General features: G+C 36.8%; 2 protein-coding genes across 2 annotated transcripts in view; one reads left to right on the top strand and one right to left on the bottom strand.

Moving 5' to 3' along the window:
- Nucleotides 1-291: 291 nt before the first annotated feature.
- On the bottom strand, nucleotides 292-8276 carry dclre1a (DNA cross-link repair 1A (PSO2 homolog, S. cerevisiae)). Its single transcript, XM_071582369.1, is given in 13 exon segments — nucleotides 292-599; nucleotides 601-766; nucleotides 1951-2089; nucleotides 3700-3854; nucleotides 4231-4376; nucleotides 4508-4651; nucleotides 4771-4889; nucleotides 5599-5634; nucleotides 5636-5733; nucleotides 5965-6625; nucleotides 6627-7327; nucleotides 7816-8062; nucleotides 8064-8276. Coding segments are annotated over 13 exon segments (2799 nt in total). The 5' UTR covers nucleotides 8208-8276; the 3' UTR covers nucleotides 292-556.
- Nucleotides 8277-9266: 990 nt separating this feature from the next.
- The window catches only part of nhlrc2 (NHL repeat containing 2), a 16932-nt gene continuing 2504 nt past the window's right edge, over nucleotides 9267-23694 (top strand). The window contains 8 exon segments of the mRNA XM_016267152.1: nucleotides 9267-9441; nucleotides 9871-10023; nucleotides 13565-14020; nucleotides 16372-16493; nucleotides 16623-16752; nucleotides 21353-21437; nucleotides 21901-22126; nucleotides 23454-23576. Of these exon segments, the coding sequence (XP_016122638.1) occupies nucleotides 9279-9441; nucleotides 9871-10023; nucleotides 13565-14020; nucleotides 16372-16493; nucleotides 16623-16752; nucleotides 21353-21437; nucleotides 21901-22126; nucleotides 23454-23576 (1458 nt within the window). The 5' untranslated portion in view covers nucleotides 9267-9278.

Here is a 23694-nt window from a genome sequence, read left to right as displayed (position 1 = left end):
TGCATTGAAACTTGTCATGTTGGTAGCAAATCCAAATGTTTTTTTTTTCAAATTGAAATGAGGTTCAGATATTCTAATAAATACATGTAAAATGCTATACAAATTTTTTTTTTTTTTTTTAAAAAGACTGTTCAGCATTTAATAACTTTTCTTACGAAAAATATATCATCTTGTACATGCACAAATATGAAACAAAAATGTGATTAAGAGAACAAGATTATTATTGAAATAAGTGTAGAGTGGATATAATTTATTTCCTTTAGAAACACTTTAATATATAAAAATGTCAAGAGTAAAAAAAAAAACTCCTAAAATAAGAGGGCAAATGTGGTCCATTCAAGCATTAGCCACTGGCCATTCATAAAAGGCAATAGAGGCAACACTATTAGCCATCACACAACCAGCACTTAAAAAGACAGGCTTTTTTTTTTTCAAATGTGAGAAGGCAGTCCAAAACTCTCAAATTTGAAATGGTCCACTGAGTAATACAGGTCCAATCAATAAAGGCACCGTTTGACTGTTTGGCCAAAGGTTTGATTGTGGATGTCAGTTTACTTTATAGCCTTGTTCCACAGCTTGAGTTTCTCAGGGCACATGATTGAGCGGAGGTTTCTGGGTTCAGTCTGCCACTCACGAAAGAAGCCCTCCATGGCTTTCCTGCTCCTCGAGCTGCCCACATTCACCGTGGGAACGATCTTTTTCGGCTGCAGCCACTGCACAAAACACTTCAGCTCAAGAAAACGGCTGTGCTCACTGTAGGGAATACCTGGAACAGGTAAGTATAAAGTAGGAAAGTATCTCTCAAAATATTTGACATGCTGGGAAAACCTATTTATATCGTAATCTCCTTGCCACCGTCAAAATTCTGTAGACCAACCATGATTTCTGCTGCTTGAGCGGAGTCATATTCTAGCCTTTTGTATAATTATTTCACAATTATATAGTGTCTTTGTGTAAAGTAACAAGCACAAATTCCCATTAATTCCCACGTTTGACATCTCAGATTTCAGTGGAGCTTGTGAAATAAGATGCATCTACTGCTTGAGGCAGCACACGATTGGGCAGCAGACCGCTGATATTATGAAATTAAAACCCTGGTCTTGCAAATCCTGACATCTTGAGTTTTTCTCTGGGTCAAATCACATCTGCTGATTCTGTTAATACAGGGCATGCTGTTTTTAGCCTGAAACGACATTCATCATTTCTAACAACTGCAGGAAGGGAGAAAAATCAATATAATGTAATTACATTCCACATACAAAGCCATTAGGTAAAATCTTGTCATTTAGTGGAACAGAATGACAAGGCTGTGTTGTGTCTACACTGAAAATCAGTTCTATGGAAGGCAATCCTCTTTAAGATCTTAAGAAGGGATGGTGTGACAGATATCAATAAAAAAAATATCATGTTTTCGGCATTTTTGTTTTATTAGCATAGACCTACCAGTAAGCAAAATGGAGAAAACCTATTAAAGTGCCATAAAACTGTCCATCATAGAAGCAAGCAAATGAAGCAATATGATAAGGTGTTTTTTATTCGCTTTTTTAAACGTCTTATTTCCATTTTGATTTAAAAGGATGACAATAATACAAACTCATTCACCAGACAAAATAGAGGGTATTTTTTTCCTCTTATAAAATCAAAATGCAAACAACACAATTTGGTTTACATCTGCTTCCCTTGATTAGGGTTTGTTTGGAATTGCAATTTAAGTTTCACGGGAAGCGACACAATTTTCTAAAAATATTAGAAGTAAAGGCAGCCCTACATGTGCGCTACTGGCTGATTTTGCCGAAAACCTTTCCCGTTAATGTCAACATGCCAGACACATAACAGGCAGTCTCAGATATTTCAATTGTATTGTAGTATCTGCACTTAAACACTTGCTATAGTGAATCAGATAAGTAAAATCATTATATTAAATCCTTTATAATCTAAACTGACACATACCGTAGATACTGATGCTCCCCTGAGTCGGAGGCTGGATGTCTTCCACTCTTACACTTTGGTTGAAGGTCCAGCCCGTGGGCTTGAATGCCACTAGCTGGTCATACTTCCTGGAGAACTTAATAAAGTGTGTCCGTAGGTTCTGTACAGTTAAGAAGAAGAAGAAAAAAAACACCTAAATCCATTTAAGCTGATTAGCTTGAGCTGTTGCTCCTCTTTAAAGTTATTTTGAATAAATATGTCTGCAAATGTAATAAGTGTAAATGCGAATATACTCTTCCATTCAAAAGTCTGGGGTCAGTATTTTTTTTTTTTTTTAAGAAATTACTTTTATTTAGAAATAATTTATTAAATTGATCAAAAGTGACAGCAAAGAGATTTAAAATGTTTAAAAGGATTTCTATTTCAAAAGGCTGTTCATTTGAACTTTCCATTCAAATTATCCCAGTTTTCACAAAAATATTAAGCACTAAGCAGCACAATTGTTTTCGAAATTGACAATAAGAAACGTTTCTTGAGCACCAAATCAGCATATTAGAATGATTATTGGATCATGTGTTAAAATATATCAAAATTGACAAGTTATTTTAAATTGCGAGAATATTTGACTATTATAGTTTTAGCGCATTTTTGATCAAATAAATACAGCCTTGGTGTGCATAAGAGTAGGGCTGGGTATTGACAAATTTCACGATTCGATTCAATTCGATGAGAGTCAGTTGGTACTACATTACTATTACTAAAGGTTAAAATTAACTGATTTGTATACAAACACTTAAATTACAATCAAAGTTTTACTAATAAATTTATGATACTAACTTTGCAATTGAAAAACATTAAACATTTAAGTGGTGGCTGTCATAAAAACTTGATGGATTTATTCAAACAAATTAATTTGAAAATTAATTTGAAATCTGAGACTTTGTTTCATATCAAAAGTAACAAAACGCAAAGCTTTTTGCGCTTTTACTTCGGATTTAAAAATCATTATTGTTTAGTAAAAATGAGAATCAATTAACATTTAGAAATCTTTTTTTTTTTTTTTTTTACCCAGCCCTACATAAGAGACTTTCAAAAACAAAAAAATCTTACTGACCCACAACTTTTGAATGGTAGTATGTAGCAAAATTTAGGAAGCCAAGATGCCACATTGCAATCAACTTCTTTCACTTTACATAATGACTTTTCAATGTCGCTGCATAAGAAAATGAGGTGCAATCTACAATCAACCTTGCCCTGAAATTTTTCCTCCTTTCTGTCATGGTCATTTAAACATGTTTCTCATTGGGAACAACTCTGCAATTGCTCTGAATCAACATCTACATTGGCATGGGTGAGAAAAGTTGCTTATAATGGTTCAGGGCACATCATATGATATGACTAATCTTTATTATCTGCAACTGTCTCATTAGAATTTACTTTTAATCAGACTCAATCAGTGCTACCGCTGCCAGAACTGCTGTGCACGCACTTTATCGCTGTAATTAGAAACTTACTTTTTTTCCCTCCCACATTAGCATAAACGCGCTGTAAAGGAAAATTAAAGATAACACAGAATGCTGCATGAATTTTAAACTCCAAATTGAATAAGTAAATATAGCCCCATTGATTGTGTTTAGCATAATCAGCTTTTTTTATACACTTATGAACTCAAACAGCAAAAATTGCAGATGACAGAAATTGCATTTCATAATGTATAACTCACAGATATGACAAACAAGCTGCAGAAGTTTTAAATGTAGTTCAACTCACTTTGAAATTGAGCTGCATCATAGGAAGTGCATGCACCTGGGCCGCCTGCCAGTCTGTAGTGATGCGCCGGCCAATCTTCTCTGACTCCAGGCAGCACATGGTGTTATACTTATCCTTGGACAAACACACTTTAGAGCCCAACACTTCCGATACAGCTAAAGGGAACAGGTGGGACAGGTTAAAAATAAATAAAAATTATATATCTCTATATACACAAGAAGGGACGAATGAAAAGTAGTCTATTGGGATTTGGAAAGAAGTTGCAATCCATTGAGACAGTCAAGAGAGACCAGTCCACAGTGGGACACTATGTAATCAGAGCTTTAAAATTAATCATGGATGCATTCTTTTAACACAAAGCCAGTCAGACAAACTGTGGAACAGGAACAATTTCTGTCAAGTCAAGTCTTTTTTAAACTCTTTTATTTTATACGAGCTTCATTCATGAGCGAGTATAACGGTCACAGATAATAGAATAGCGAACAATCCTACAAAAGGTCTGGACAAGGCAGGACGACTTTGCTCACTGACCTAGAAAGACCTTCTCTTTCCCAACTGCGTAGGTGCCACACACCACAAGTCTACGAGGGTTCAGTGTGACCTGTTCAAAAGCTGTGTTTACAGCAAAGGTGATGACTTCCTGTTGAGCAGGAAAGGTATACTCAGGACTGCAATACCTACAGAGGAGAAAAGTTTTTTTTTGTTTTTAATCTCAACCCTATCTCAGTTAATGTGATCAAAATGATCAGCAGAGAAATAAGAGACACAACGAAGCACCAAAAAGTAGCTTTGTTAGTAGGGAACTCACGTTGTGTCCAGATAAAGGGTCTGTATCCTGAGACCCTGCAGCTCTGGGTAGCGCTCCATGGACGGATCAGCCCGGAAGTCACCTGTGTGGAGCACCGTCTGGCCATCTGGCAGAACAAATAGCAACATGGCTGCCCCAGGACAGCTGGGGGGGAAACAGTCATTGTTATTAAGGTCTTGTCATTCTGTATAAACACAGGGACCTGTAATAAATAAATAAATTGGGCTTCAAATATTCATTAGTTACTTGGAGGATATACTTACTGATTAGCATCCAGGAGAATGACCTTCACTCCTTGCACCATACGCTCGGTGTTCATTGGGAGAACATGAACATACTGCTCATACACCTTCAGCTTGCTCTTCACCAGGTTACTAGTTATCTACAATGATTAACACCAGTTAGTAATGAAAACCAAGATTCAGTCAAGAAAAAAATCCTCCCTGACACCATCATTGAGAAAAAATAAAACATTTTCTTTTCTTCACTGGCATTTTTACATTTTCCACCTTCGTCCTGACCCTTAGATTTAACTGACGTAAATTTGTGATATTTTGTCAATGTGCTGATAATTCATTATTCTGATTTCATAACCATGACACATTTCTGAAGTTGAAAAGGATAGTTGAACCAAAAATTAATTATTTCATGATTTACTCACTCCATTCACTCACTTTATGTTGTTGCAAAACGGTATGACTTTCTAGCTTGCGTGGAACATAAAAGAAGATACTTTGAGAAATGTGTTTTTGTGTGTGTGTAATATATATATATATATATATGTATATATATATATATACTGTATATACACAATAGAAGTCAATGGTCTGTGTTGCTCCTGTGCTGTTGCCAATGCTCTTTTGTGTTTCAAAGAAGAAAAAAATTAATAAAGGTTTGGAAGAACATGAGGGTGAGTAAATAAATGACTTTTTATTTTGGGGTGAACTATCCCATTAGTTTCTTGGGAGGGAACTTTTTGTTGTGAATGTTGGAGGATTTCTACATAGTAAACTGAACTCTTCAGTTTCCTGAAGAGCAAGAAAAACCCTGCTTTCATTATTTTTAAAGTGCAATGAGGTTGGGATACGTACTTTGTTACAGTAGATGGGTAAAACAGAGTCTTTTTTTCAAGCCACCATAGTGGTCCGAGTGGAAGTGAGTGAGAAAGTAGGCTGTGACACCTTCAACAACCCCATACTGAAAAGCATCCACAACAAAACCAGTTCCTGAATAGAGAAAAAGCATATTATATTCTCCAAAGTACATTAGACCAAAACACTATCCCTCAAGCTAAAAAATAATAGAGTTATTATGAGAGTAAAAGAATAAATGCACACAATCTAGTACATAAAAAGTTCTGGCACAGCTATTAAGATCTGAAGTATTAAAGTGCTAATGCAATCTTAACAATTGGTATCAAGTAGGTCAAAACAAAAGCATTAAAGCGGTTCACAAACCAGGAATTTTCTTGTAGAATGGACAGCGCTTGGGCTCCTTGGGATCTCCATCTGTCACTCTTCCTCTGTTCCATCTTTTCTGCCTCTCTGCCCTCCCTCCTTGCTTTCCTTCTGTTTGCGTGGGCCGAGTCGTACCATCTTCTGCAGCAGGCGAGACACTGGACACTTCAGATGGTGCTTTGCTCTTTTTACGCCGTCTACCCTGGAGCTTAGCGTCTTCCCCCTGAGTTTCTGAAATCCTCGCTCTCCTAGACCCTTGGTGATCGGCCTCTCTGACCGTTGCCTTCACTTCCTCCTCAGCCTTTTTTTCATTCAATGACTTCAAGCCAAAAAACACCCCAATGTCTGTTTGCTTCAATCCAGAGGGACCTGCCTTAGTCTGAGTTCTCCTAGGAGCCATAGACAGCATTTTCTGAGTTATAGATAGGGCTGTTTGGGTGAAAGTCAACTCTTGGCTTATGTAACTGTTGACACATACAGGATTAGATATGCGGTCCCGAAGACGCTCTAATACCAAACTTTGAGGTGATTGTAGCTGGGAGTTTGGATCGTCAGGATTTGTTGTGGAGTGTTTTCCCATTGACTGAGGTCCAAGCTGAAATGTTCTATCAGAAACACCTGTAGAAGAAGTAGTCAGGTGATCATTGGGTGCTAATGATGTCTAGCAGTTTCTCACAGGTGTCTAATGAGTGTTTCATGTTCCCTGTCTCATATTGGTCCAGCATATCATAGAACAGATCATCATCTTCATCACTGAACAGTTTAAGAGAATCATCATCAACCTCATTTTCACCTTCCTGCAAAGCAGTACTATGAAAATCTATATTAGGTTTTTGAGTTCTGTGCTCCCTATCCAAGTCTGGAAGTTCAGAGAGTGGGGAGTAGGAGATGTAATCATCATCATTACATTCAAAGAGCTCGGCTTTAACTTCATTAATCTGTGTCTGAACAGCATTGCCAACACAATGTGCTTTAACCGGAGTTGAAATCTTCATTCTCGCCTCCTGAGAAAAATTCTGGGATTGAGATCTTTTGATGGAAGGAGACCAACCTTTCTTTTTCTTGATATCCTCAGTCTTAGGAGAGCGCAAAAGCAGCAGAGCGTTACTCTGGGTGGGAGTTCCCTTTGGTCCATCACAAGGAGATGAACTTTGGCTGGATGAAGCAGATACATTCACAGCGCTGTCCACGTAGCTCTCTGTACCAGATGAAGGTGCAACATTATTAACTGACTTCAAGTTGAAGTCTGAGATGGCTTGGGTCGTGCAGTCATTCAGCACGCGACTATGAGCAAGCAGAGAGTGGCTATACCTCTTGTAGTGATTGGGAATGGAGGACGTACAATGAAGACCATCTGGACATTCTGTAACATTAGAGGGATGTTAATGTTCTTAAATATTATACAATAATATTCTTGGAAATATTCCACATTAAAGTGTCAAGAGCATGTTACTAATGATGGGTGCCTCAAACCTTATAATGAATGAATTTTCATGACTTTTCTAGTTGTTCATATAGTAAGTATTTTTAAGTAAAAAGACATCAGTCATAAAAAAAATCAGTTAACCACTATTAATAATTTTTTTTCAATGTATTTATTTATTTTAATCCTTTCATAACAGATTGTGTTCAAGAAAAGCATTATCTAGCTGACTATATTTAGGATGGAGTATAACTTTAAAAAATGCAGATGTGAATTAAATCTATAGTTAATGTACATGATTTTCCAGCTATGAAAATAACAATTAAAAAATCCCAGATATTTCCATGTGGAACCCTGCAATAAGCTGATGAGTAAGACAATAGAATAATAACTGTTGATTTTACATATGCATTTATGAAAAACATTACCTTTACAGCTGTCACCAGGGTCATCTAAGCATTCTGCAACATGCCATTGTTGAGACTGAACCACCAAGAGGGAAAATGGCATTTGACAGACAGGACAGAATCCTGACTGAGGGTCTTTATCCTGGACATTCCGAGAAAGTGTCCCATGATTCACGTCCAGGGATCCTGAGTTCAAAGTGTTAATGGGAGCGTTATTGCCATTCTGGTCTAAACCAGTGTGCGTCTCAACACTGTTAACACTTGTTTTTTTTTTGCACTGATGTCCCCGGTTTGCTATCCTTTCTCCTCTTTGTCTCATGTTCCCTTGATATTTGTGATTTGCAGCTTCGTTTTTTGGTCTTCTTAAGAGCTTTATAATCCCAGATTTCAGTCTCAGAGCTGCTCTGTGACATTTGTAAACATTAACAGATTCTACTGGTTTGTTTTTAACGAAGTTGTTTTGTAACATCACATTCATGATCTCTTAAAGGGGTCATATGATGCGATTTCAATTTTTCCTTTCTCTTTGGAGTGTTACAAGCTCTTGGTGCATAAAGAAGATCTGTAAAGTTGCAAAGACTACATTCTCAAATCCAAAGAGATATTCTTTATAAAAGTTAAGAGTCAACCACGCCTACCTAATACAGCTCGTTCGGCTGTAGTATTGTTGCCGCCACAATATCCTGAAGACGCTGTGTGCTTCGTTATGAAAGCGAAACTACTTTGTTTGGTCTTCCAAAAGAGGACGATGTCATGCCTGGAGCTGATCCGTGCTGGTCGCTGAGGAAATACAACAGTATGGTGAGGGGCGTAACATTTCCGTCTCACGCTTGAGGTATTCGGCCAATCACAACGCTCTGGATAGCTGGCCAATCAGAGCACACCTCGCTTTTCAGACCGATGAGCTTTGTAAAAATCGACGCGTTTCAGAAAGGCGGGACATAGAGGAGAAACACTAATGTACAGTATGTGGAAAATAATGTGTTTTTTTTACTTTAAACCGCATAAACACATTTCATTACACCAAATACACAAAATAATGTTCTTTTTAGCAGCATTTAAGGCAAAAAAAAAAAAACCGCAACCAGAGCGCAAAGAAGTCCGTATCATTCAGAAAAAAATCATCCTGAAAGCAAAAAGCCTTAAGAAAGGCTGTAAAAGAATTTAAAAATAAATAAATAACCGTTCATATTACATAAATCCGACGACTATCTTTCGTCATTACACTTACCGCCAATGTTTAAAGCGCATTTATTTTCACATTTATGTTCGCATTTTCCATAATGCAAATAGTATCGAGTCATTTCATATTAGACACAGGACGTTTATTTATAGATTTAATACAAATAACATTTTTTTAATAATATGACAAATATGTTAACTACTCGCAAAACGAGTTTATTTTGTCTTGGATGCGGTTGCAATTTGTCTGTCGAAAGTGCCGAGCGTAAATGTTAACTTCTTATTCTGTTGTTGTGGGAGTCATGGCGTCTTACTGTAAGCTGTCAGATCTTTTCCCCATTCAGAGCCAGTTAGACTATGCTTTAGAGGACGCGACGACTCAAGAAGAAAAAGAAAATCTTGTACATCAGTATTTGCACAAAATAGACGAAAATGACGATTTAATTATACCGGATTTTGAAGAAGGTAAGAGTGTAAATGAACTCGGTGGGTGTGAGAATGTGTACAGTATTTGGATCTCATGGGAGTGGCTTTGAAACTTAAGATCAATCATAGATTGATTCGTGGTTTTAGATAAACGAATAACATTATGGAACATGACAAGCCAATTACAAATTGCTTCTGTGATTTGTACTGCTCTATAAATGTTGTATTGAATTAACAGTGAGTGTTTCACACTGTAGTTTTGGTTCTGGGAGGCTATCATGGGGGGGGGCATTCTGTTCAGATTTGCATCTGCCTTGCCAATCTTTTAAAGGCACCACCACAACAAATGCTGAATAATTTATAGCAACACATTTTTATATGCCTCAAGAGAATGTATTTTTCATTCAATGTAAATTTTCATAATATATGTCATAGTTAAACTCTAACCATTCCATTGTTGTTTTGTAGGACTGGAATGGTTGAACACAGACGGCCCATTGTCACTCAGGAAGGAACTGTCAGGCAAAGTGGTGGTGCTTGACTTCTTCACCTACTGCTGCATAAACTGCATGCACCTACTTCCTGATCTACACCAGTTGGAGCAAAGTTACACCATAGAAGGTGTGTCTGATAGATGTTTCGTTAGAGACTGTTAGTGGACCAGTGAAAGACAAGGAGAGTGTAAAATTATACCATATGATAAACATGGCATCTACCCTGATTTAAAGTATGTTTATAGTGATTACATTAGATATTTACATCATTAGGTAAACAAAAAGCATCTTACAATATGTAGCTGTACTCAATAGGCAATCCAGATAAATGTTTCTTGACTGTGTTGATGAGAACTTTACAAATATCCCATAGTAAATCATTCCCAGGGTTCACTGGGGCAGAAGAGAGAGCCTTTTGAGCTTGATAACTTCTTCTGGTGCAGCAACACATTCCCATTATCTCTCAACTGTATCGGATAGGAGACTTTAAATATCCACAGAGACCAGATCGAGGGCAGAGAGTTAAACATAGATACACTATTATAAGGGTCTGTGGCTTATTATAGCAGCTCTGCATTCAGTGCTATCAGCTCCAGCTTTCAGTAGCCCATCGGTGGCCACTTCTGTGGGATCATCCGGGGCAACTGGCCAGGCAGGCGTCATCCCACTCTCTAGCATACCTCACACATAACTCATCTCTGGCACGTCTTTTGGTAAATTCTGTTACCGCAGTTCAGAACATGCCTACCCAATCCCCACCACTCTTCCAAACGTCTCATTAATTATTAGGGTTTATTGTTGATTATATTGCAGAACAGTGACCTTTTATTATTAAACAGAGATGCTTTTACTCACATCCTCTAATGTTGGCTGGCTCTGGGTTGGTTCTTTCCAATTTCTATTAAACTTCTACTAAAAAAAAAAAAAATGTTCTTGCCCTGCCACTATTTTCAGTGGCACTACCATAGAAATACAGATTTATTTTCAGCAACATATTTTATGTGTCAGGAGAATATATTTATATTTTTCATTGAATTTAAAGTTTCATTTACAGAAAATAAATATTTATTAGTTTTATTTGTTGGAATTTTTACAGTAAGCATAGAGTTTTTATATAATAAAAACATGACTGACTTGTTTGATGTTTCCAGTAATAAAATCTTAAAATATTAATAATAATAGTATTATATTAACTTATTTATTGTTATTAATTTATTTATTATTCTTAAACAAATTTATATATATTGAATAAATAATCAGCTTCATGTATTATTATTAATATTTATTTATAAATTTTCCTAAAAACACATGTACATAATCAACAAAAATCGTAGTGACGACACAGCTCTAGTTTGATGGAGCAGGCAACAGCTTAAACTCATGCGTATCGAAACCAAGCAATCCTTGTTGTTAAAACCTGCATATATTCCATAGGTTACACTTATACTTCACTCTCATACTCCTCATCATAAGCAGAAGTGCTGGTTCTAGCATGCGTTTACTTCCCTGAGGGGAAATCAGCTGGAGAGACATGAGAAAGAATACAGAAAAACATTGAGCACATTTTGACTACGCCAGGTGTATTTCAAATGCATTTATAGGCAGAGGGGAAGCAGGCTAAAAGCATACTGAAATGGGACACTGGTCCCCCGTGCGTGTGCTTCCCGCCTCCGCTGCTGAGCCTATGAATTTTAATCTTCTGATGGATGGCTGAAACAGGAATTTAAAAACCATTGTCCGTCTGCTTCTATCATCAGTGGCTGTGTCGCTTACCCCAGGGACACAGAATGGAGAAATGTCACTTCCAGTGACAAGGCGGAGAAGTTCCGCTGACATTTTTGTTAAATTAGACAAAGTCAAGCGGAGTGAGCACAGACTATAGCGTAGTGCAGGAAACTGGAACAAACCGAGCGCATTGGTTATAATGGGATGCCTGGGGGCTGCATGAGCTCTCAATCAAGACTCCTGTCTTTTCCTTGATTGGTTTTGACATTCTGCATGCAGTAGCCTTTGTTAGGATATGTACCTCTGGGATTCTTATACTCTCATTTCTTGAAAGGGGCCTACATTTTCTATACTTGTTTTGTAGCATTTAGTTTTTTTGTGTGTGTGTATATTTATAATCCTAGTTAAAGATTCTTGCATTAAAAAACAGCCGATTAACTTGTTAACTTGACCAGTTTTCACACCCTCTCTGGCCCTTAAGGCCCATTTACAAGAAAAATAACTGTAACTATTTGTGTCCGCACAAATGCAAGATAATGTTCTGTTTATTATAAGTGTGCATTGTATGTCATCTGTTGATTTTTAAATGCTGGAGAACTTAAATGTCGGGTGGATTCTCTTTGGCTGTCAAATGTTTTTATCGTTCATCAGCTGGAAAAAATTATGGATGTGAATCCAACCATATTGTTCATCTTCATTGTGGACTACTCTATTCTTATAGAATTAAAATTAATTCTGGTGAGAGCAGCCTTTACACTTTGTCCTAAGCAGATGATACATAAAGTGTCAAGCAATCAAATCTATTCCATTTTTTGTGACATGACGTTGTCAGTCCCTTAGTTTTCCTTTTTGTAGGTTTGTGTTTCCCTGCCTACTTTGAATCCCATTGGTCTAAACACACACTCCACATAACTGTATATTAAACATGTCTTAATTGGGTATTTTTATGCTATGTCGTTCAGCAATACATCTTTCATTGTGGACAGTAAGGCAGAGGCTTCTATGTAAATGAACTGTGTTATGACTGGCTAACCTCGTTGCATATCTAATCAGTAACAAGGCTCCTCCTAAATGTTTTTTTCAATGTCAATATGATGATTTCTGCTTAGTTTCCGTTGGATGAGTGGATAGAAGTTTTACAATGTGATTATTACAGTATGTCTAGTACATTGAGGACTTTTATAGCAAGTAAAATGCTGATTTTCATGTCCTCTTTACAGACATTTTTGTTCCAGATAGACTTTGTTGTTCTTTTATTGAATGTTTTTAAAAAGAAAGGAACTGTGACTCATGAAGAGTGAGGTTTAGTACTGTTGAAAACATTCAAGGCGCTGACACACGGACAAAAGATGATTCTTTGAGATTTTCAGTGTTCAAGGACTCGGATAAAACATGTCAGAAGCATACACCAACGCAACATGCTTCCACACATTGTTGAGGAGATAAGAATGAACAGCTTTGTGTAACCTGAATAGATTTTCTTTGAACAAACAAAAAAAGCATTCACAAAAAACGTAATTAGGCAATAAATAAATGTAAATAATTAAATTAAAGCCACTTTCCTATCGTTCCCTTTTGATTTAGGTTCAGATAGATTAAAAATTATTTCATAAACGTTCTTTATAAAGGACCTTTTAGAATAACTTTGAAACCTAAATGTACCTCAGGGCATTTTAATAAAAGTTCTACTAAGGCCAGTAGGTTTTGGTAGGTAAAAACTTATTTCTTTTTCATCTCCATTACAGATGGTCTTCAAAGAGAGTATTAAGTGCTAGATGATAAAGTATTCTTTTTATTTGTTTTTATTTTAATTTCATCATTTGAGCTGTTAGTGGCCCTTCTGGTAATCTTAGAAGCCTAAAACAGGATAAGATTATCATACCTCCTCTTCAGTGTCAAACCCTCTATATATCTTGCATTTCTCTTCTTTTCCATCTCTGCAGACGGTCTGGTTGTTGTAGGTGTGCACTCGGCTAAATTCCCCAATGAGAAGGTCCTACAGAACGTACGCAGTGCGGTGTTGAGATATGACATCACCCATCCTGTAGTGAACGACAGCGATGCCTGTCTGTGGCAGGAGCTGGAGGTGTCCTGCTGGCCCACGCTGGTACTGCTGGGACCCAGAGGGAACCTTCTTTTCTCCCTGGTGGGTGAAGGCCATCGAGAAAAGCTCTTCCTTTTCACTGCTGCTGCCCTCAAGCACTACAGAGAACAAGGGCTGCTCAAGCACCATGATGTGGGAATTAAACTGTATAGAGACTCCCTGCCTCCCTCCATCCTCTCTTTCCCTGGGAAAATAGCCATGGACCCCAGTAGCAAGCGGTTGGCTATTGCCGACACAGGACACCACAGGGTACTGGTGGTCTCCAATACTGGGCAGGTGCTGCACTCTATAGGGGGTAAGACCTGTTAATACACGCTTTTTAAGTTAAGTTATTCAGGGGACACTGCTTTTGTTCTGTTTTTTAAAGAAAACAGGGAAACTCTCAATTTCTTTATGGTGCATAATTACATTAGAAAATTTGCATTTTAGTTTCAGAATTTTTTGTACTTTGTTTAATTTTTTCTTAAAATAATTTGACATGCGTTCAGATCAGATCACATACTACCGTTCCATTATTATTAATATTATTATTATTATTATTAGACAAAGATGCATTAAATTGATCGAAAGTGACAGTAAAATATATTTATATTGTTACAAAAATGTAAGAAGAAAAAAAAGTTCCGCTTTGCCATCCCAGGAATAAATTACATTTTAAAATATTTTAAAATAGCAAACAGTTATTTCAGATTGCAATAATATTTCATAATATTGCCACACTCGCCTTTGATTTTCACAAGTGTGTAAGGTGAGGGGTGCAAAAAGATCTTTGTTCTGCTAAAATGGCCTCTTGTTGTTTGGAAGCAGCCCTGGAGTAAATTGCAGGGTCGGTCAGTTGCTAACCAGAGACACAAAGCTGAATGTTGTGGTGAAAATAGCCATGGACCCCAGTAGCAAGCGGTTGGCTATTGCCGACACAGGACACCACAGGGTACTGGTGGTCTCCAATACTGGGCAGGTGCTGCACTCTATAGGGGGTAAGACCTGTTAATACACACTTTTTAAGTTAAGTTATTCAGGGGACACTGCTTTTGTTCTGTTTTTTAAAGAAAACAGGGAAACTCTCGATTTCTTTATGGTGCATAGTTACATTAGAAAATTTTAAGATTATCATACCTCCTCTTCAGTGTCAAACCCTCTATATATCTTGCATTTCTCTTCTTTTCCATCTCTGCAGACGGTCTGGTTGTTGTAGGTGTGCACTCGGCTAAATTCCCCAATGAGAAGGTCCTACAGAACGTACGCAGTGCGGTGTTGAGATATGACATCACCCATCCTGTAGTGAACGACAGCGATGCCTGTCTGTGGCAGGAGCTGGAGGTGTCCTGCTGGCCCACGCTGGTACTGCTGGGACCCAGAGGGAACCTGCTTTTCTCCCTGGTGGGTGAAGGCCATCGAGAAAAGCTCTTCCTTTTCACTGCTGCTGCCCTCAAGCACTACAGAGAACAAGGGCTGCTCAAGCACCATGATGTGGGAATTAAACTGTATAGAGACTCCCTGCCTCCCTCCATCCTCTCTTTCCCTGGGAAAATAGCCATGGACCCCAGTAGCAAGCGGTTGGCTATTGCCGACACAGGACACCACAGGGTACTGGTGGTCTCCAATACTGGGCAGGTGCTGCACTCTATAGGGGGTAAGACCTGTTAATACACGCTTTTTAAGTTAAGTTATTCAGGGGACACTGCTTTTGTTCTGTTTTTTAAAGAAAACAGGGAAACTCTCAATTTCTTTATGGTGCATAATTACATTAGAAAATTTGCATTTTAGTTTCAGAATTTTTTGTACTTTGTTTAATTTTTTCTTAAAATAATTTGACATGCGTTCAGATCAGATCTTCATTTAATTATTATTAAAATTCATGCACATACTACCGTTCCATTATTATTATTATTATTATTATTATTAGACTTATTATTATTATTATTATTATTATTATTATTATTATTATTATTATTATTATTATTATTATTATTATTATTATTATTATTAGACAAAGATGCATTAAATTGATCGAAAGTGACAGTAAAATATATTTATATTGTTACAAAAATGTAAGAAGAAAAAAAAGTTCCGCTTTGCCATCCCAGGAATAAATTACATTTTAAAATATTTTAAAATAGCAAACAGTTATTTCAGATTGCAATAATATTTCATAATATTGCTGTTTTTATGGTATTTTTCATCAAATAAATACAGTCATGGTGAGCATAAGAGACTTCTTTCAAATCATTAAAATTGTTATTTATATATTAATATTATTTCAATTAAAATGTATACATTTTATTTGTTTGCAATGTAGTAATGTGATAAATAGGGTTAGGGTTAAATGTGTGTAATTTTATTAATTATTGAACAAAATTGAATGAGTAACTAGAATTTTTTATTTTTATTTTTTTGCAAGAGGGAATGTCTTTGCTGGAATGAAGTATGTTATTTGTAGCTGTTTGGGTGTTACACCCTAAAATAAGGGGCAAATTGCATCCGTCCTTGAAATGCAGTTCTGTTCCCTTGCAGGATGGTTCCATAAAATTAGGGTTGCCAACTGCCCTATATATTAAGTATATAAAATCTGCAAATTTTCTTTTTGGTGAATGTTTTGAGGCTATTTTAGTCTACTTTTAGACTGGTTTATCTTTGCCTTTATAGGTCCCTCAAGTGGGAGACGAGATGGAAATTTTTTTGAGGCACAGTTCAGCTCCCCACAAGGGGTGTTCATAAAGGGAGACACGGTCTACGTGGCTGACACTGAGAACCACCTTGTTAGAAAGGTAAATCAGCAGAATCGGGTCAAGCTTGTTCTCCTGCTGGCAACTCTAACCCAAATTCACTCTGATTGGTGCTTGAAAAACCGCTTGTGTCTGTCCTCAATAGAATCAGACTTTTTTTTCCTTCTCTAGATCAACCTTTCAGAAGAAAAAGTCTCAACCTTAGCCGGCACTGGCGTTCAAGGTACAGATAAAGAAGGCGGTGCACTGGGACCACAACAGCCAATCAGCTCTCCCTGGGATGTTACCCTTGGCAACGCAGGTACTTTTACTATTCATCCTCTTCTAGTACACTCTGCTCCTTCCTTTAGAATTAGGATCACTCTGTTTTCTTTTTTTCTACCTTGCTCATAAAATTTAATATCTTGTGAATCTGCGTTTCATTATTCTGCTGCGAGCATTTTATGCATCCCTCTCACATCTTCCCTCTATCTGTCTTGTCCATCTTGGAATCTTTAATCAGGTTGTTCTCAGAAGTCTTCGCTTTGTAGATACCACACTCGCCTTTGATTTTCACAAGTGTGTAAGGTGAGGGGTGCAAAAAGATCTTTGTTCTGCTAAAATGGCCTCTTGTTGTTTGGAAGCAGCCCTGGAGTAAATTGCAGGGTCGGTCAGTTGCTAACCAGAGACACAAAGCTGAATGTTGTGGTGAAAATAGCCATGGACCCCAGTAGCAAGCGGTTGGCTATTGCCGACACAGGACACCACAGGGTACTGGTGGTCTCCAATACTGGGCAGGTGCTGCACTCTATAGGGGGTAAGACCTGTTAATACACGCTTTTTAAGTTAAGTTATTCAGGGGACACTGCTTTTGTTCTGTTTTTTAAAGAAAACAGGGAAACTCTCAATTTCTTTATGGTGCATAATTACATTAGAAAATTTGCATTTTAGTTTCAGAATTTTTTGTACTTTGTTTAATTTTTTCTTAAAATAATTTGACATGCGTTCAGATCAGATCACATACTACCGTTCCATTATTATTAATATTATTATTATTATTATTAGACAAAGATGCATTAAATTGATCGAAAGTGACAGTAAAATATATTTATATTGTTACAAAAATGTAAGTAAAAAAAGTTCCGCTTTGCCATCCCAGGAATAAATTACATTTTAAAATATTTTAAAATAGCAAACAGTTATTTCAGATTGCAATAATATTTCATAATATTGCTGTTTTTATGGTATTTTTCATCAAATAAATACAGTCATGGTGAGCATAAGAGACTTCTTTCAAATCATTAAAATTGTTATTTATATATTAATATTATTTCAATTAAAATGTATACATTTTATTTGTTTGCAATGTAGTAATGTGATAAATAGGGTTAGGGTTAAATGTGTGTAATTTTATTAATTATTGAACAAAATTGAATGAGTAACTAGAATTTTTTATTTTTATTTTTTTGCAAGAGGGAATGTCTTTGCTGGAATGAAGTATGTTATTTGTAGCTGTTTGGGTGTTACACCCTAAAATAAGGGGCAAATTGCATCCGTCCTTGAAATGCAGTTCTGTTCCCTTGCAGGATGGTTCCATAAAATTAGGGTTGCCAACTGCCCTATATATTAAGTATATAAAATCTGCAAATTTTCTTTTTGGTGAATGTTTTGAGGCTATTTTAGTCTACTTTTAGACTGGTTTATCTTTGCCTTTATAGGTCCCTCAAGTGGGAGACGAGATGGAAATTTTTTTGAGGCACAGTTCAGCTCCCCACAAGGGGTGTTCATAAAGGGAAACACGGTCTATGTGGCTGACACTGAGAACCACCTTGTTAGAAAGGTAAATCAGCAGAATCAGGTCAAGCTACTTCTCCTGCTGGCAACTCTAACCCAAATTCACTCTGATTGGTGCTTGAAAAACCGCTTGTGTCTGTCCTCAATAGAATCAGACTTTTTTTTCCTTCTCTAGATCAACCTTTCAGAAGAAAAAGTCTCAACCTTAGCCGGCACTGGCGTTCAAGGTACAGATAAAGAAGGCGGTGCACTGGGACCACAACAGCCAATCAGCTCTCCCTGGGATGTTACCCTTGGCAACGCAGGTACTTTTACTATTCATCCTCTTCTAGTACACTCTGCTCCTTCCTTTAGAATTAGGATCACTCTGTTTTCTTTTTTTCTACCTTGCTCATAAAATTTAATATCTTGTGAATCTGCGTTTCATTATTCTGCTGCGAGCATTTTATGCATCCCTCTCACATCTTCCCTCTATCTGTCTTGTCCATCTTGGAATCTTTAATCAGGTTGTTCTCAGAAGTCTTCGCTTTGTAGATACCACACTCGCCTTTGATTTTCACAAGTGTGTAAGGTGAGGGGTGCAAAAAGATCTTTGTTCTGCTAAAATGGCCTCTTGTTGTTTGGAAGCAGCCCTGGAGTAAATTGCAGGGTCGGTCAGTTGCTAACCAGAGACACAAAGCTGAATGTTGTGGTGTTGCCTGAGTTAAACCCACAACCCCAAAGAAATAGAAGGTGATATGATCAGAAAACACTCATGTGGCTGTGGTTTCTGATAAATGGTGCCCCTAACGAACTGTTTTCATCAAAGATTGCATCTTTTTGTTTCACAGTAATATCTTTATACAGACCGGCCCTGGACAAGATGTCCCACAGGTCTAGAAAATTAAATTTAACATGCTTCTAAAACATAATTAAAATTCCTTCTTTATATTTGAAGGCATTATTTAATCAGTACACATTATTCAGTCATATCGCTCCATTAAACAGCTAAAGAAATGGATGTGGCCAGCATTAGCTGAGAGAGAGAGAGATGTTTAAGGTGGTCTGTGCAGTGTGTGTTTGATATAGTCAGCGTGTGTTTGGAGCACATTCATTGATGGTCCCCGCTGTGCATTAGGTCTGTTCCCTGAACAGTCGGTTGCTTTCTTGCAGGTTCTCCTGCTAAGAAAATAAGATATTGCTGTATCCTGTTCCTTTATGCATCTGCTGTTGTCCCTGATGCCGTTTTACTTTTCTTATTCCATTTCTTTCTTTTTTCCATTTCTTTCCTTTCATTTGTCTTCCTTTCTTGTGTCATTTAATGCAACAGTCATTTTGAATGTTTGATTTAAAGTGGGCATAAAATCTGAATTTCTTCTTCTGAAATAAAATCTTCCTCCAGTTCAAAAGAGCATTTATTAACGAAGCCACAGATGCTGCTCTTTCCAGATCGTTTGATTTCTGAAGTCAGAAAGTTGAATACATTAACATTTACACATCAATAATGCCTATTCTATGTTCAGAAATGGTAAACCAGGTTAAAACATATGACGTTTTTCAGAAACACACCAGTAGATATTTATTATTATTTTTGCATGAATTGTTTCATACCATAGTGTTTACAGACAGGTAAAGAATCTTTCTATCTATATCTGTATAATGTGTGTCTGTGTGTGTGTGTGCGTTCGTGTAATTTTATGGCGTTATATAATTTTGTTTTAAAGAAAATTGGAGCTCAAGTAGGAGGAGATGCTAGAAACAACATGCTTCTTGAAATTCGTTTGTCCGATATCTACTGTAATATTTGCATTTTCCACTTCATCATTCATAATATTTCCTTAACCATCTGTCTGGTTTGTATTTGCCTTCTTTCACTCGTTTTCCACCTTTGAAGTTTAATTGGTATATGGAAATCCTGCAGGATGTCTTTGTCATTCATCACAAATTTCATCTATTTTGGCTCGTTTACCTTCCATCCATCTCAGATCCCTTTGAAAACCTGCGTGAGGAGAGTTCTGCTCCCTTCCTCTCCATCTCAATCTTTTCTCCCTCCCCTTCTCCCTCTGTTTTCCTTACTCTTCTTTCCCTCTGTCTCGCTCTTTCATGAATGCGAGTATTTAGGCTCCAGCCCAGCAAAGAAATTGTCTCTGATAAGCGCAGTACCATTAGAGGTCTATTGTTAGACACAAGTACAAAACACCTCATTTTTGATTCCTCAAAGAGAAATCGCAGCACAATGCTCTCAAGTATTAATGCCCCTCCACACGGTACTTAAACTGATTTGTAATGTAAATTCATAATTTCAGGTTACTCTGTGCTGGACACCACAGGATACTTTTATATTTCCAGTGCTCTAAAGCCTTTCAGTACTTTGTCTTTTGCCACATTCCACAAATGGAATACAACAACAGGGTCACTTTTGTATTGTTTTTTTTTCCATAAAGTGTCAGTGAAAGGAGGCAAATCTAAACCTTTAGAAAACATTATTTAATCAAACTAAATACATTTAGGAAAATAGATGAAAATGTATGTTTTTTTATTATTATTATTAATTTATATTTAATATTATTTGTTATTATATACTTATAAAATATTATAAACAATATACAAAACAAAATAATACATATATTACATAATATTCATATTAAAAATAAAAATATAGATATTTATTGTCCTGTAATCAACTTTAGGCTCCTTATTTCTAGGGTGAAATATTAAAGTAAATGCATTGAAGTATTTTATTTTATTTATTTATACTTCTCAACAGACCAATGGTTCTCTCTATAGTATAATATGGAATTTTTGCTATTATTGTTGTAATGGGACACATTTGTGGGACAGGTGGTCGAGTCCGACACCTACATCAGATACCATATGTTACTGGATATGAATATAAGCAATGTCTCATTTACATTGTGGAATTAGCTTGCATGCATGGATGAGATCTAATAAAGTGATCGCCATGCAGCCAAAAAGGATCAAATGTTATATGAAGGTTATGCGAGTTAGAAGTTGACAACTTGTTTACTCGTTTCATGCATGTTCAACTAAGAATTAGTTCTGTTATTTTTAGCAAGATAATCAACATCAATATGTTGTAAACATATAAGCTGTTTACTATTTGATAGCGTGTGTACATGTTTATGCAGGTGGTGATGTTTTGTGGATAGCCATGGCAGGAACGCATCAGATCTGGGCTCTCTTCCTGGAGGACGGGAAGCTTCCCAAAGGGAGGTGAGCTCTTCTCCCAGTGTTCTCCTCATGTCAGTTCTGTACAGACAAGGCAGGGTTCAAGTAAAGAGGCCACGGCACTGCCCAAGTGATGTCCTTTTCTTGGCAGCCACACAGTTGACTGTTGGCGGAAATCGTTCTGATCATCCTGATACAAAATTAACTTGGTGTGCTGTTCGCAAATGTAACATTTCTCTTGACGTTTTTAGAGCTGTAGCGAGCACTGATAACAGCTTTAATATCTCAGGAAATAATTAATAAATATAATGATTTTAAGACTTTTTGGTACCATTTGCCAGAGATTTTTTTGGGGGGTCTCTTACATGCTATTAGATCAAAATTGCAGTTATTTTGTCACAATTCCGGCTTTTGTTTTAGAGTCAGCCAAATTAAGAGCAGTAACTGTTCCATATAATCATTCTAATCAGACTTAACCATCTTTATCTAATGCCTTTTCCAACGACAGCAAAAAAGGAACATGTGTGCGCTTTGCGGGCAGTGGGAATGAGGAGAACAGAAATAACGCGTATCCTCATAAAGCGGGTCTGGCCCAGCCGTCAGGCCTGGCTCTTGCCCCAACAGAGCCCTGAGAGTGTCTCTTTATCGCTGACAGTGAAAGCAGCACCATTCGTGGCCTTTCGCTGAAGGATGGAGCAGTCAAACATGTGGTGGGGGGAGAGAGAGACCCTCTGGTAAGCCCTGCCTGCCATGTTTACAGGTCTGAACAGTTTAACATGTCAAAGATATGTGTTTTTCACCCATTTTTGTTGTTTTGCACCCCGTAATACTGATAAAAAAAATTATATTGATGCCAAATTATATCTAGTATAATAGATGTATTGTTGTAGTATTGTTTGTATACTATTATAGTATTTATTAATCATTTTGTATATAGTTTTATTTTAATTTTAGTTTTAGAGATTTTAGTTATGTGCTTTTAACAATTTTATCAGATTTTTTGTCATCTATTTAGTGTTTAGCTTTTGTAACTTTAGTGCTTCAACTTGTTTTATTTTAGTTCATTTTAATTAGTTAGTTTTTTCTTCTAATATTTATATATAGATTTTTTTTAGCAATTTCATTGATATGAAGTCACTTTTCACCCAAAAACAACAATACTGTGGGTAAAAAGCTCACTGTGTAGCACAAGTTTATAAAAGTTGTCAGTTTAAACGAGCTGTTTTTAAGTAAATTAAAGCTTATAAACCTATATAAAGAGTCCAATTTATTTGCAAGTTCTTTATACATTATTAACCGGGTTAATGCAATGATTTATAATCCAGTCAGATACCAAAAAAGAAGTTTAAAGGTGTTTAAAGATGTCTTCTTGAGAGGACTCTGCTCTTTGGTCAAGCAGAGCTTTATTTCTTCTGGTCCATATCAGATAATTTATCTCTCTACTGAGCACATGCTTTATAAGGGAAGGAGTGTGTTGTTGCCCAGTTCATGTAAGGAAAAACACACAACATGGAGTGATTTGAATTTTTATGGGGTCATAAATTATCACAGTTGATTACATGCCACATTTGCATGCGGTGTAAAGCACTTTTTTTGTACAAGTTTGTTTGGCACTACAAGATCCCAAAGCTTACTTGTAATGCAAGGAGACGTTTAATAAAAGTCGTGGAGCAATTTTTATGACTTAATGAACCTAGGCGATTTAAATGTGAAATAAAAATGTTTTTCTCATTTTCTCTTTTTGCTCATTCCTTGGAGCAGTCAAGACATTTTTCAGATCTGCTAGATTTCCAGAGTTTTCTTTTGGCAGAGAATGAGAATGGATTGGGTTTCACCATATTTGGTCTCTGGAATTAATGAGCTTTTTTTTCTTCCCTTGTGATGTTCAGTGACTTATTTTGTACATTAGACCACCGCAGCGCTGTGATTGAGTAAATATACAGAAACGTCTCATTTATACGTTCTCAAAACTTTGCACCAAAGCGTAACGTTTTTCACGTGGGTAAGCGGTCAAGAAATCATGCATGGCCTTTAAAGATTGTTTTCTTTTTGCTTGAGCAGAACCTGTTTGCGTTTGGAGACATTGATGGTAAAGGCATAGATGCAAAACTGCAGCATCCATTAGGAGTGTCCTGGGATGAGGGCAGCAGCCTCCTCTATGTAGCCGATTCTTACAATCACAAGGTCAGTCTTTCTGCACCAGACACACTAACAATGCACTGAAGTCCCATTGAGTGACTTTTATTTTAAAGCTAAAATACATTAGAACAAAGTTGGGGATTGTTGAATTAGTTAAGTAACT

This window comes from Sinocyclocheilus grahami, unplaced genomic scaffold (genome assembly GCF_001515645.1).
Source record: "Sinocyclocheilus grahami isolate Dianchi unplaced genomic scaffold, SAMN03320097.WGS_v1.1 scaffold36.1, whole genome shotgun sequence".
Classification (NCBI taxonomy): domain Eukaryota; kingdom Metazoa; phylum Chordata; class Actinopteri; order Cypriniformes; family Cyprinidae; genus Sinocyclocheilus; species Sinocyclocheilus grahami.
The sequence above is the reverse complement of the archived record's forward strand: the minus strand, read 5'-3'. Positions and strand labels throughout refer to the sequence as shown.